The sequence below is a fragment of the Loxodonta africana genome, chromosome 13 (assembly GCF_030014295.1).
Source record: "Loxodonta africana isolate mLoxAfr1 chromosome 13, mLoxAfr1.hap2, whole genome shotgun sequence".
In the NCBI taxonomy this organism is placed as follows: Eukaryota; Metazoa; Chordata; class Mammalia; order Proboscidea; family Elephantidae; genus Loxodonta; species Loxodonta africana.
In genome coordinates, this window is record NC_087354.1 from 53,011,655 (window position 1) to 53,025,819 (window position 14,165).

General features: G+C 49.1%; 1 protein-coding gene across 2 annotated transcripts in view; it reads right to left on the reverse strand.

The window, feature by feature from the left end:
- TLN2 (talin 2) overlaps positions 1 to 14,165 on the reverse strand; it is a 393,238-nt gene that overhangs the window by 41,973 nt on the left and 337,100 nt on the right. For both annotated transcript variants that reach the window (XM_064267460.1, XM_064267461.1), the window contains 5 exons: positions 10,837 to 11,003; positions 8,693 to 8,876; positions 3,968 to 4,093; positions 3,634 to 3,750; positions 1,074 to 1,259 (listed from right to left, as the gene is read on the reverse strand). In XM_064267460.1, coding sequence (XP_064123530.1) covers positions 1,074 to 1,259; positions 3,634 to 3,750; positions 3,968 to 4,093; positions 8,693 to 8,876; positions 10,837 to 11,003 — 780 coding nt within the window. The remainder of the gene's footprint in view (positions 1 to 1,073; positions 1,260 to 3,633; positions 3,751 to 3,967; positions 4,094 to 8,692; positions 8,877 to 10,836; positions 11,004 to 14,165) is intronic.

Genomic DNA, 14,165 nt, shown 5'->3' on the forward strand with positions numbered 1-14,165 from the left:
CAGAATCGACCTAACGGCAATAAGTTTTCAACGGCTATAGGTACAGGGGACTAAAGGATTGACAAATTAGACTAGTGAAAGCCCTGTTAAGATGTGGGTGATAACTTTCAATCTCTGCAGTCTCCCCAATGCCTTTTCAAGGCCGTGTGAAGCCTGTGCCGGCTTCTGAGGGGCCCTTGAGAAGCCATCAGAGTTGGACTTCCCACCAGCTCCTCACACAGAACTCACTTCACCACAGAGAATGGCTCTATTCCCTCAGACTTCGAGCTGTAATAGCTGGTTTTCAACTTCTGTGATAAATCTCCACCCCGTGCCCCTTGCCATAGTGGGAAGGGGATCATCCATCAGTCACTGAGTTGAGTCAGTCCCTGGGGCAAGGCTGGCCTGAGAAGGGTGAAGGCCCGGGTTGGAGACGCTTAATAGACACAGAGGGATGTGGGAGCTATTGCGGCTCACTTTCTGTCTTAATTAATAAAAAATAAAGGTCACGTGGCACAGGTTGCCATGGCTCCCTTACCAAGCACGGGGCTCAGGGCAGCTGCCCTAGCTGCCTACCCAAGGATCCGAAGAGTTCCCCCAAGGTGTCTGACGTAGATCGTGAAAACACAATCCCCTGGAGTTGTTTTGTTCCTCGACCTCACTTCCTCACACAATGATCGCAATGCCTCTCCTAACACAAAATGGCCAACCTGACGGAAGTGGGAAAGGGTCCAGGCAGAAGAGTGAACACAGTTTTCACTGGGAAGACTTGGGATGAAATGCCACCATCCCTGCCTATGGTTCTCAGAGTGACTTATATAGCATTCTCTGCAAGAAGGCTTCCTGCCTATTTAGGAAGAACTGAAAATAAAAGAAGTGAGGGAACTAAGTCAGCAGGGCAGAACCCACCCCTCTCAAACACAAAGCCCTCCCAGGAGTCATTCCCACAGGCCGACGCCTGTGCCATCAGCATTCCTTTTATTACCAAGACCCCTTCTACACGTTCCAGCCCCTCCCCTTTTCCAGACTACACCAAACCACTCAATCACAAGAGAGAACTGTCTGTCCATCCCAAACAATGCCCAGGCCTCTACCTTGCAAGCTGTCAGCATGTCTGACACGGCTTTCCGGCTCAGGTTGGCGGTGGCTATCACGTCCTCCTGTCTACATGAGTTCCCGGCTGCCACAGCCTTGGCTGTTGCCATGGTGATGCCTTTTGTCATCCTTATCGATTCTTCAGGTGATGATGTCTTTTCAGGTACCTCCTTTGACTGGAACACCTGGAAGTTAGAAATAGAAGGGGTAAAAAAAAAAAAAAAAATCAAAAAGGGAAAGACAAAAGTGATTGATTCCTCTCTGACCAGGCTTGCAGCTCAGTGTCTGAAAACTGAGCCTGTAACTGGAAGAAACCAACAAATGGCAGAAAATTAGAAATTTAATTTGACTACGGTAATACCATTTCAAAGTTCTTGCACCGATAAGCTTCTAACCTCCATTCTCAGCATTCGTGGGAATAATATGGTGAGGGAGCTGTATCTACAGGGTTGACCCGACCGTCTGCAGAAACTGACACCTAGTATTTGCAGACTCTCCATCCCAGGAAAGGGTGCCGTGTGGCTTCCCATTCTCTCTCCCCATCTCTCCTGGTGCTTCTGCGGTTCCCTGAAACTCCGCAATCCCGATGCCAGTTCTGGGGCAGGACTGGCCTGGATGCACCACTCTGGACTGTCTCTCTCTAAGGGGGTGTGGGGGTGGGGAAATGAAGCAGCCAGTTCCTTCTATTCTTAGTCTGTCTTACAAATATAACTGCATCATCGTGCAGAGGCGTTCCTGTGGAGCGTGCCACAGTGACACTGTGAATTATTTAACCACACACACACACACACACACACCCCTTTAAAACAAAACCAAACCCTTTGCTGTCGAGTCGATTCTGAATCATAGTGACCCTACAGGACAGAGTAGAACTGCGCCATAGGGTTTCCAATGAGCGGCTAGTGGATTTGAACTGCCGGCCCTTTGGTTAGCAGCCAAACACTTAAACCACTTGTGCCACCAGGGCTCTCATACCCCTGTAGAGAAGCGGAAATAAATGAACCATGGTAAGCAGCTGTCCTACTTCAGAGCCCCACCTGTCCGTCAAGTCAGCCGTCTCTGGTGGAAGCCCATCTGTCTTGTCTCTCTAACGTAAGGGATGGTGCCCTGGCTGTGTGCTGAATGTGTCTCCATTCCTGCAGATGAGGATGCCAGCCCAGTGTGTGGTGCTCTGTCCTCAGCCCTAGGCAGCCCTGTTTGCAGGAAAAGCTTCCTAGAGCCCTGCCCTCAGAGAGAAGGGAGGATCCAACCAGCATTCTAGCCCTGTGCTAACTGGTCAAATACCACCACCACCCTGGAAATGGGCAGCTATAACTAAGCAGCCCAATACCAAAAATCTCAGGTCTACCCTGGATGTTAGAGTGGAAGGAAGGCCCCGTGTAGAGTCCTCCAAACTCACTCTGCCTTTGTGGCACACGCTCCTTCAGCGACCTCATACATGCATGTGGACACACACACTGGGTGAACCCTAATGCTGGTCAACTTAGATCGGCCACATGTCTGTGATTTCCCAGGGCAGCCCCAGATGTCAAATCTCCTCTTCTGTTGTCACTGGTAGGCCCACCACACTTGTCACACGTGTGTCCAGGCCTTTGGAAGGAAACCCCCCAGCATGGGCAGCCAGGTGAGTGCCAGGCAGCAGGGCTTAAGGACACCTGTGTTTGTACGGTTGCAGTTTCTCCTTGAAAGTATGAACCAAGCACTACATCAACCAAGGCTGGGCTCATAAGGACAGGACAGAAGAACCCAAGCCTCCATCACCACAACCCAACAGACTTGCTCATTTCAAGTGCTGACCCTCAGGGGTATGTGACCTTCACAAGTGACGTTCTGAAGATGCAGAAAAGTGACGGCAGAGGCAAGCCAAAAAATAGAAAAGGCTGAATCTGTGATAGATGTCCTATTTAAAAAAAAAAAATCTGTTGGGAACCATTCATTTTGGCATATTTCTATTTGCGGGGATTAGGGTAGATAAAACCCATATCACAGCAATGCTAGGACATCCCCCCTCTAAATGCTGAGACAGGGAAACAAGAACGCAGGGTTCATTCCTCTGAGATTAGATATCTCACAAAGAAGGGAGCTGGGTTGTAAAGGGAAGTGTCCCAGGTAAGGGCATCCAGCCTCTCCCCAAATCCACAGGTGAGTGGCAGCATTAGCTGTTGTGGAAAGCAAGAATGAGTCACAAGAGGAGCTGTGCGTTGTTACCCATCGTCCATGTGATCTCAACCCAAGGCAAGTGCACACAGCCAAACTGACTTTTCTTCTTGCCAGGAATCTTCTGTAATGCTTTGGTTGTATGCTGTAATTTTAGTGGAATTAAAGCTATAGAGCCAAAAATGATCCATTTCATTTTATGCCTTATCAATTACATCTAAAAATCATCCAAGTTTTCAATTACAGCAAGCTATCAGCCAGCAGGTGAATGAACCTCCCTAGATCTATGCACCGAGTAAGGCCTCTCTCTGCTAAAGTCTCAGAGGAGCCTGTGCTGGGCTCTCAGGTGGGCTACTTGTTGGACATTGGTGCCCAACGGGGGAGGCGACTGCTAGCTTTTACCGTGAGCTCCTGCTTGATGTACTCGATTGTGGCCTCCAGTGCCCGTGTGCCTCGGGTGGCCTCGTCCTCCACGGCCTTCACAGTTTTGAGGAGGGAGGTGACATTGGTCACCATCACCTGTGTAGGGAGAGAAGCCAAGAGGGAACAGGTCATGTACTGTCTGTGGTGTCCTGTGCCTATTCCTTTTGGTTCTGGATCTAATACCATGAGCAAAGCCTTTTTTCTTTAAGTGAGAAAGGCACTCAGATGTGTATTCCCCCAATATTCTGGCATCTGCTTCTCTCATTCCAGCACTCCCCCTGCATGCTCACCCCTAGGGGGGCCCCCAGTCTACCTTGGCAGCCCCCTTCAGCTGGTACATGGAGGGGTCATCAGCGGGCTTGCTGGCAGCTCCCTTGGTAGCGCCAATGAGATCTGAAAGGGCCTTGGCCACATCTTTGATGGCGTTGATCAAGACTACCTGTAAGAGTGGAGCCCAGGTGAGCAGGGGCCAGGGAGCCACCAGCTGACTGCACCCAGAGGAGGACAGAGCCACAGGCAGGCTACGGGAGTCTGGGGTAAGAAAGAGGAAGGTCTCTAAATCAGTTGTTCTCAAGCCTTCCACACAGTGGATCACCTGGGGAGCCACCCTTGGAGATTTTGACTCAGGAGCCTGGGTGAAGATCTGGACTTTTAAAAGCTCCCAGGTGAGGCTGCAGCTCAGCCAGAGTGGGGAACTTTGGTCTAAATACCCCTCCTAGCTGGCAGCAATGCTGATAAATGTGTATGAAATGATGGAGGCAGCTAAGCAGACACCTGAGAGGCAACACGCTCCTCACTGTGTTCCTGAACCAGTGACTGAGAAATACCGAGACTAAATCTCGACCTCATACCCTGGTCTGCAAAGCCCCACCCTCCTCTCCAGTTTCGGTTCTTGGGATTCTCTGCCTCACTCTACCACCCCAGGCTCTTGTCTTCTTTCCACTTGTTGATGACCATAACACACTCCTGACTCAGGGTCTTTGTTCTTGCTGTTCTTTCTGCCTGGAATCTGGCTCCTTCTCATCTCTGGGGTCTCAGATCAAAGGTCATATCCTCAGAGACCCTTCCTGACTACCCTAGGTCTAGGCCCCACTCCCCCACAAACACTGAATCACTCTCCATCAGATCGCCCTGCTGTATCTATAGCATGCACCGGTATCTGCGACTACTTGATCAGTTATCCACTTATGCACTGTCTGTCTCCTTCCCTCAGATGGGAACTCCTGGGGGGCCAGCCTGAACTTCTTCTGTGGTTTGTTTCACAGTCAGAACAGGGACTGATACATAGCAGCCACTCAGTAAATACTCGTGGAGTGAACGAATACATAGACATGTACCCACTGGATACGATATATTATTTATGTTCATTTTCTAATTTAATGGAGACTCTTGGCCATTTGACAGGAGACATTTTTTCTGTGTGCTGGACTTGGAATCAGAAGGACCAGCCATACTCAGGAATTACATGATATTGGGCGTTGCGTTTAAGTCTGAGTAGCTGTAATAATGACTCCAACTTCTGTAACGATAACAACAACTTCCATGTATTGAGGGCACTGCTCCAGGTGCTGTGCCAGGCACTCTACACACGTCATCTCATTTAATCCTCACGCCGCCCGTACAGTGGGAACTGCAATCCTTATGTCCACGCTCACAGAGTGTGGAGTTCCGACGCTGGTCAGAGGATCCTAAGGGCTCTGGTCTTAAGCTCCACACAAAATTCTCCAACTCCAGCTCCTCCTCTACAAATGGGATTAGCAAAGTCAGCCCCGTCTATCTCACCACATCGCCAAGAAGATAAACTGGGACAACATACATGAAAATGTATTGTTGTTGTTGTTGTTACGTGCTGTTAGTTAAGTCAGTTCCAACTCACAGCCACCCTATGCACAACAGAGCGAAACACCGCCTGGTCCTGCACCATCCTCACAATTGTTGCTACGCTTGAGCCCTCTGTCATTATGTCAGTCCATCTCGTTGAGGGTCTTCCTCTTTTTTGCTGACCCTCTACTTTACCAAACATGATGTCCTTCTCCAGGGACTGATCCTGCCTGATAACATGTCCAAAGTATGTGAGATGTAGTCTAGCTATCCTTCCTTCTAAGGAACACTCTGGCTGTACTTCTTCCAAGACAGATTTGTTCATTCTTTTGGCAGTCCATGGTATATTCAATATTCGTCTCCAACACCACAATTCAAAGGCATCGATTCTTCTTCTGTCTTCCTCATTCATGGTTCAGCTTTCACATGAATACGAGGCAACTGAAAACACCACGATTTGGGTCAGGCGCACCTTAGTCCTCAGGGTGACATCTTTGCTTTTTGACACTTTAAAGAGATCTTTTGCAGCCGATTTGCCCAATGCAATGTGTCTTTTGATTACTAAACGTATTAGAAACCCTAAAGCCCCAGACACCTGCAAGCACAGCAACACCGTGCCTTTGTGGGCTCCTGCCCTCTCCCTGCCTCCAGCTCCATCCTGTGCCTTCTCATGCACAAGGCACGGAAACCTCAGCCAACCTTCTGAGTCCACAGGTCTGCACAGTGTGTCATGTACAGACTGGGTGTGCTGATTCCTGGGATCACAGCAGAGAGGGCAGAGAAGAGGCCAAGGCCCACAAAGAGAAGTCAGCTGCCAGTATCTAGGATATAACGCTCCATCCCAGGACAACTGACCAATGAGTGAGAACATTTTTCTAAGGGAATTTTTCTTCTCTTTTTGTTTTTATTGTGATAGAATATATATAACATTAGCCATTTTGACCCTGTACAATTCTATGAGGGTTTTTTTTTTTTTTAATTAGGTGCTGCCTCATTGGAAGATGGTGCTTCCAGATATCGAGACCACTTGGGAGTGAAAACTTTACAGCAATTCAGGACATTTCTCTGTGTTCAGAGATTTAAATCCCCTCTGGCCATTCACTTTTCCCAAAGTTGTATCAGGCAAGGAGAGAGTACTTCTGCTGCATGATTCCAATTCCAGGGACCATGTTTTCAACTTTTCCTTCCTTAATGGGGGTGAAAACAATACCATAGGCAGGAATTTCTGGGAATACTTAGAGTTCCAGAAGGCAGCCAATTTGAATTCTGATGTTATCAAAAAGACATTCAGCAGAAGGAATAAAGGGGAACATGAAGAATGTTTCCCATAGAGCTAAGCCCCACTAGAGGATGTCGGAAAGGGTAGGGCCACCGTGGCATGGGAGCAAAGCTGTTGGCCTTGCATTAACCAGCTGTCCACCCAGGCACTGGATGGTGGCTTCTATCCAGCTTTGGCCAAATGGACCAAACAGACTAGTTTGTTACGTACACTTTAAGCAATGAAAGCAGACGCATTTACCATTTGAATGTGCTGGAATAGAGAAAACAGGTTTTTTTTTTTTAGTTTTCCATTCTATTTATCGATGGTTGTGGCTGGCTGATGGTGCAAAAACAGTTGAACAAATATTTGTTGGGTATCCCCTATGTGCTGGGAATTGTATTGGGTGCTCAGGTTTTAAAGATTAATAAACCATGATTATCGTCCTTGAGGAGCCCTCCTGGATGGTGCAAACAGTTAAGTGCTGGGCTATTAACCAAAAGGTTGATGGTCTGAACCCACCCAGATGCTCCTCGAAGAACGATCTGCTGAAGTAGTCCCAAAAGGTCATGGTCATATAAACTGTATGGAGCGCAGTTCTATTCTGAAACACATGAGGTCGCCACGAGTTCGAACTGACTCGATGGCAACTGGGTTTTTTTGTTTGGACTGTCCTTGACGAGCTTACTATCTAGAATGGGAGACCAAAGAACAGGCAGATAATATCAATGTATTTGCTAAATCGGCAGTTGGAGATTACAGGAGCTCAGGCCCCTCCTCCATCTCTCCAGCTCCTCTCTCTACCCCACTTCCGCGTCAGACTTTCAAGTACGTCGTCTGTGTGGGCTGACTTTGTTTCTTCATTCTTGTCAGCCTACTGTCTACTCCACACAAACAGCCCTTGCTGGGATCACCAATGTCCTCCACGGCACCAGGGCCAATGGCCAACTCTCAGACCATCATCTCTCTTGACTTCTCAGCCGTCTCTCCTTTTAGCATCACGCCCTCCTGGCTTTCCTCCACCAGCTGCTGCTGCTATCTTTCACAGTGTCCTTGGGTACCTCTTTTTCTTAATATGGTCCTAAGTGTTGGGTTTCTCAGGGCTCTGCCCTGAACCCCCTTCTTTTCCCACTCCATGGTTTTCCTGTCCTGCGGCTCTAGTCACTATGTATATGGCATCGATTGCTGAATCCCCACGTCTGTTCTGAGCAAGCAGATGCCTACTTGCTAGTTTGTCTCACTGGCACTTCCAAGTCGACATGCCCCAAACTATCCTTGCTGTCATCTCTCCACCCTTCCTGTGGGGACCTCACTTCAGTACATGGAGCCACCATCCACACACTGCTCCAGCCTGAAACATGGGAGTCACCCCTGACTCCACCCTCTCCCTCACCCCCCACTGCCTTCAATCAATCACCAAGCCCAGTCGAGCCTTCCTCCTGAATTTCACCCTAATCCGTCAGTTCATCCCTATCCCTACTCTACCACCATAGCCCATGACGCTATCTCGCTTAGGTAACCGCTTTCTGTGAGGGAGGCCTGTGTTCAGTTTCTGGCCAATGCACCTCACGCACAGCCACCATCCGTTTGTCGGTGGAGGCTTGCATGTTGCTATGATGCTGAACAAGTTTTGGTGGCGCTTCCAGGATAAGATGGACTAAAAGAAAGGCCTGGTGATCTTCTTCCAAAAATCAGCCAGTGAAAACCCTATGGATCACAATGGACTGATCACAGAACAGCATTTCGTTCCATTGTGGATGGGGGTAAACATGAGTTGGGGGCCAACTCGACGGCAGCTAATAGCCATAACAACCGCTTCCTACCAGTTCTCCAATCACAGGCACATTTAGACACATACTGTTTACTTCAAAGTTCCTACTTTGCTTTTAGACCCTGAGGCTGGTGTACACCATTCTGTGGGAATTGGACGAGGACCCAGCCCCCAGACCCCACCAATACCTGTGTCTCAGGGTCATCTGAGCCCAGGCTGGCTGCTCCCAGCTTGACCACCTCGGCGAGCTGGGTGATGGTGGCTGCCGAGGACTGGGCTGCCTGGGCCAGCTTCTCTGGGGTGGATGCAGCCCCGGATACCAGCAGTTTTGTGTCTTCAACCAAGGCTTTGGCTGTCTTTAGAATATTCTCCCTGAAAAAGGGGGTGAGGGAAGAAGACAGGGAGACACAAAGGACAAAACTTGATTACTTGTAGTTAAGACGGAAAGAAATCCTTTGTAGGGAGCTTTCATTATAGCGCTTAGAAAAGGTGGAGTGCTCCCCCCATCATGTGGCTTTCATCTTCCATGTATATAAACTGGAGAAAGGAGAAGAAAGCCAACAGAGTATGCAAGTACTCAGTTAACATACAGTCTCAGTGAAAGATTCAGGCCCACCAATTTGGCTCCCCTCTTCTGAAGTAGTGAAAATGCATTTTCTTTAATATTTTAACATTATAGAGAGAATACATTTTTTCATTTGTTTTAGTATAACTGTATAAGCTGTGATTAATCTCTAGTCTTTGGAAAATGGTTCTGTTCAAAATATAGCTGAGCAGCCTGTTCAAAGGCTCTTAAAACATAATAAATACCCTCATACCTTACAACATGTTTTCCCCTATTCAAAATAGGTGACTGAGAGCTTGACATGACTAACGCCATAATGATGCTCTAAGTAATCTCTAAACATTTTTTAATTGCACCAGCTGCACCGGTCTCTTCCAAAGGGGTGCGGAGCTATCTCAGCTCCTGTGGCCTTGGTCTCTTTTCTTCTTTTTTTGTTCTCTTGAGAAATGGCCTTCAGCCTGCAAACCAACAGGAAGGCCTTCTTTCTTGCTCCCTATCTCAGCCACAGTGGACTTGGCAAAACAGCTCCACTAGCCGAGAGATTCTTATGAGAGTTTTTCAGCCTGTTATAAACATACTGATGAGAGTCCAGATGCCTGGCATGTTTATCTTTAGTTTAATAAAGAGTTTTTGTAGTTGTTTTGTGATGTATAAGACCATCTGTGAACTACCGTGCTCAAAACATTAGGTAACTCTGATCTTTCCCATATAAAAACCTCCCATCAACCCTTTAGGGCAGACAGAATTTGGGAGGAATTTAACCCCCTCTGTCTCTTGAATACCGATATTCAATAAAGCCTTCTTACTGCTTACCTCCTCCGGTCTCAGTGTTGGCTTTGCGGCAGGTGGCTCGAACCCGCATTTAAGGTAACACCTCTAGCCCTATATCTAAATAAAAGGCCAGTCTCTTCTGTGGCTCCTATGATCCCTTAAAATACTTCATAGGGACAGTGAGCCGTGAGGATGCATCAATTGGGGCACCCTGTCTAGGACGTCAGAGCCCAAGGGGTTGGATTCTGGAGGGGAGACAGAGCACTGGGGGCTCCTCCCTTAGTCTAGCCCTAGGATGGCAGAGGGAGGAAGAAAGGCGCTGGACACGTGGCGAGGATGTGTGTGGGGGTCCCCAGCAGTGATGGAGAGCCCCTTGCACCAGGCTACCGAGCGGAGGCTGAAGAGCCAGCGTTATCTGCGTAAGCCAGGGAGAGGCAGCAGGCTTGGAACCTCACTCTCCAAAACTCAAATCAAAAACCCATCCCCTTGCACCCTCTAGGTCAGGGCAGAACTGCCCCATAGGGTTTCCAAGGAGAAGCTAGTGGATTCAAACTGCCAACCTTCTGGTTAGCAGCTGAGCTCTTAACCACTGTGCCACCAGGGCTCCCCCGAAAACCCAGTAAGGCCTAAATGTGCCTGCTCCTGTCACTCCCAATCCCACTGGGGTTGGTGGGAAAGCAAGTTAGAGGAATAGCCCTTTCCGGCTTGGAAAGTGAAAACTTAAAAAAAAAAAAAAAAAATCCTCCACTGTAACAGGGTGGATTTGGGGCTGTGAAGGGCAAAACTCAAACCTAACTCTGTTTTTACAGTCAGCAAAAGGGACTTATTTTGATTCCGTGGTTCACTTTCCCCACTGAAGCATCTTGCTGTAATGAAAATGGATAACCACACTCTGGCATTGAACAGCATCTCTAATGTTGATTATGCAGGTTCAGAGCCTGGGCAGCCTGGCCCCCTCCCTGCCCAGAAACCTGGTGGGGGGCTCTGCTCCCGTACCTGTGGTCTGCGAAGGTCTCGTTGTTCTCCGCGTTCAGGGTCCCTGCAGTTGCAAACATGATGGTGGTGTCCAGGTCGGCGATGATCCCAGACACGGCAGAGGCGGCGGTGATACATGCCTGGGTCCCCTTGTTCCCAGCCTGGAGAGCAGACAGCACCAAGGACACCTGCCGGCAGAAAGGGAATGGCAAGGGGCGGGTGAAATGGAGAAAAGGTAAACCAAAGGTGCGGTAACTCTGAAAACATGAATTTTCTCTCCTTTTGTCAATGTACGTGAAGGGATAAGAGCACGCATTGAGAATCAGACTCAGTCTGAATCCCAGTTTTGCCATTTATATAGACTTGGGCAAGCTGTTTCACCTCTCTAGGCCTCAGTTTCCTCATCTGTAAAATGGAGCTATTCTTGCCTGTAGGTATATTGGGGGGATTAAAAAAAAAAAAAAAAAACCACCAAATCCATTGCGGTAGAGTTGATTCTGACTCATAGTGACCCTATAGGACAGAGCAGAAATGCCCCGTAGGGTTTCCAAGGAGCGGCTCGTGGATTCGAACTGCTGACCTTTTTGGTCAGCAGCTGAGTGCTTAGCCACTGTGCCACTAGGCTCCACTGGGAAGATGAAGTGGGGGAAAACATGTAAGGAGTCAGCTTGGCAGGTAAAGACTTCAGTAGAGGGAAGGTGCTTTTAATTACCTAATTACCATTATGTTTCTGAAACTACAAAGAGGAATAAGGGGTTAGGTTCCTGTGAAAGGCGGGACAATTTATCTTTATCCTCTTGCCATCTCTGTTAACGGACCCCAGGGAGGCTGTAGCCCAGAGGGGGTCTGCATATGTAACACCCCCACCCCTGCCACTGAGTAATAATCCCAGTGACCCGAGGGTCCAGCAAGCTGACTGAGGTGTTCACTCCAGGGTCTTCCTTATCAGAGGCCCTCTTCTTCGGCCTCCCACCCCCCTCACTCCATTCCCACAAAGCAAATCTGACCCTCCTCCACCCTGCTTGCAATTCCCCCACGTCTCTGCAGAGGAAGGAGCTCCCCACCAAGCATTCTCACCCTCCTTCTCCCAACTGTTCCTCCTCCAATAATATAAACTCATGCTCCCTAAGCTCCCAGTCTTCTTGTCAGTTTGATCCCAAACAGATAGTTCTTAAAAGATCGTAATGCTCAAGGCAGACATTCTTTACTCATTAAGCTAAACTACTGTTTGCTTTAAGGAGCCTTGGTGGCTCCCTGTTTAAGTGCTCAGCTGCTAACCGAAAGGTCAGCGGTTCAAACCCACCAGCCACTCCTCGGGAAAAAGATGTGGCAGTCTGCTTCCGTGAAGATGACAGCCTTGGGGCAGTCCTACTCCAGCCTGTAGGGTCACTCAGTTGGAACTGAGAACTGGTCTGGTTTTTTGGTTTATTGGTGGCGTACTGGTTAAGTGCCACGGCTGCTAACCAAGAGGTCGGCAGTTCAAATCTATAAGGAGCTCCTTGGAAACTCTATGGTGCAATTCCACTCTGTCCTATAGGGTCACTATGGGTCAGAATTGACTTGACGGCAATGGGTTTCGTTTTTGGTTTGGGTTTGGCTTTAAGACTTCAGGATGGGAGCACTGTATTGATCTCGATGAGCAGACACCTACCATGCTTGATTGGCCTGACCCAAAGGTGACTGTGAATGTTCTCGCGACCAGGACAGGGAGTCACAGCATCAGTAAGGGACCCAGACTCAGCATTCCAGATGCCTCTCCCTCCTGTGTCGCTGCACCTCAGCAGACGCAGGATGCAGCCTGGCAGGAGGGGCAGAGGGGCCGGCCCACAGGAACGATTTCCTCCTTTCCTGAGTTAAATGCCACTAGCTCCCATCAGGAGAAGACAAGCTGGGCTGGCACAGCGCTGGCCTGGGAATGTGGTATCCAGTTTCTGGAAAGAACTCCCACAGAACAGGTGCCCATGGCCGTGACAAGTAATCAGAAATCTGGGGAGACACTCCCATCAGAGTGAGCCCTGAAACAAGGTCCTGCCCAATGGGAAAAGTGCGCAAGTCAGCAGGGGTTTACTGAGCATCTACTAGGTTCCCTGGGTTGGAAGACACGGAGGTAAACAAGTCAAGGGGTTCATGGTGGTGATGGGGGTATATAATCACAGCCAGCACCTGTGAGGACATGACAGGTGGGGACGGGAGGGCAAGGGAATTAGAAAGGCAGCAAGAAACAGCCGATAAGCCTAGTTGCTAAGAGCCAGCCTCCTCCCCACAGTATACCTTCTCCAAGTGTACCACATCAGGCCCCCTCTGCAGCATGCAGCAGGCCAGGCCAGCCAAGGAAGACCAAGGTGCTCGGAAGCCCCACGCCCCCTCCCAGTGCTCCCACTACAACGAGGTCTTCTATGGGGGAACCTGGCAAGAGAACTTCAATAACAAGGAAAGATTTTGAAAGTCGAGAAAAGTGTCCTCCTCAAGCTGAGAGATTTATTTCCTCGTTCTGCGGAGTCCAGGGAGGCCTGGAGGCTCCTGTGGCTTTGGGAGGCCAGACTGCACTTGGCCTCCTGGTTGAGGGCGGCAGACAGAGCGTCCTCTGTAGCAGTGGCTTCCAGTTGAGGAATCCTCCCACCCGACACCCAAGTCTCACAGCCAAGTCCCTAAAACAGGATGAAGTTCTCCGTCCTACGGTGTAAAGTGAAAGGAGCGGGGAAAGCCACAGAAAGCCCGGGCTTCCAGGAGCCTGCCAAAGTGTGCATCTGAAAAATGATTCAGACAACAGCAAAGCAAAAGATGAACACCCTGCGGGTGAATGTGACAGCTACCGGGAATGAAAGGATGCTCCGGCCGGAGCCTCGCTAACCAGAGAAGACTTCTGGGAGCAGTGAGCTTATAGGGAACAATGGCTACTGCTTATTACATGTTAAACTAGGTGTCTGGCACTTTGCCAAGCACTGTTACATATACCATGTTCAATCTTCGAAACCCTGTGAGCCAGGTGGTATGACTTTATTCCCATTTTACAGACGAGGAAATGGAGGCTTGGACAGGTGAAGTAACTCAGCTAAGATCTTCAGGCTTATGCACTATACTGTGTGATTGTTTCTAAAACCGACTGCCTTGAGGGTTAGAAAACCTAGTGTAAGTTCTAGCTCTTCCACAAAGAAGCTGGGGGACTTTGAGCAAGTCACTTAACCCCCACCCCCCTTTCCTGTCCTGTCTGCAAATAAAGAGGATGCGTGAAAGGAACTTCAGGTGCTTCTTACCCAGCTCTCAGCCACCTGGGAGCCTCCTTAAGAAGGATGACAAAAACCCACTGCTGTGGAATTGATTTCAACTTGTCAGAACAGAATTGCCCCATA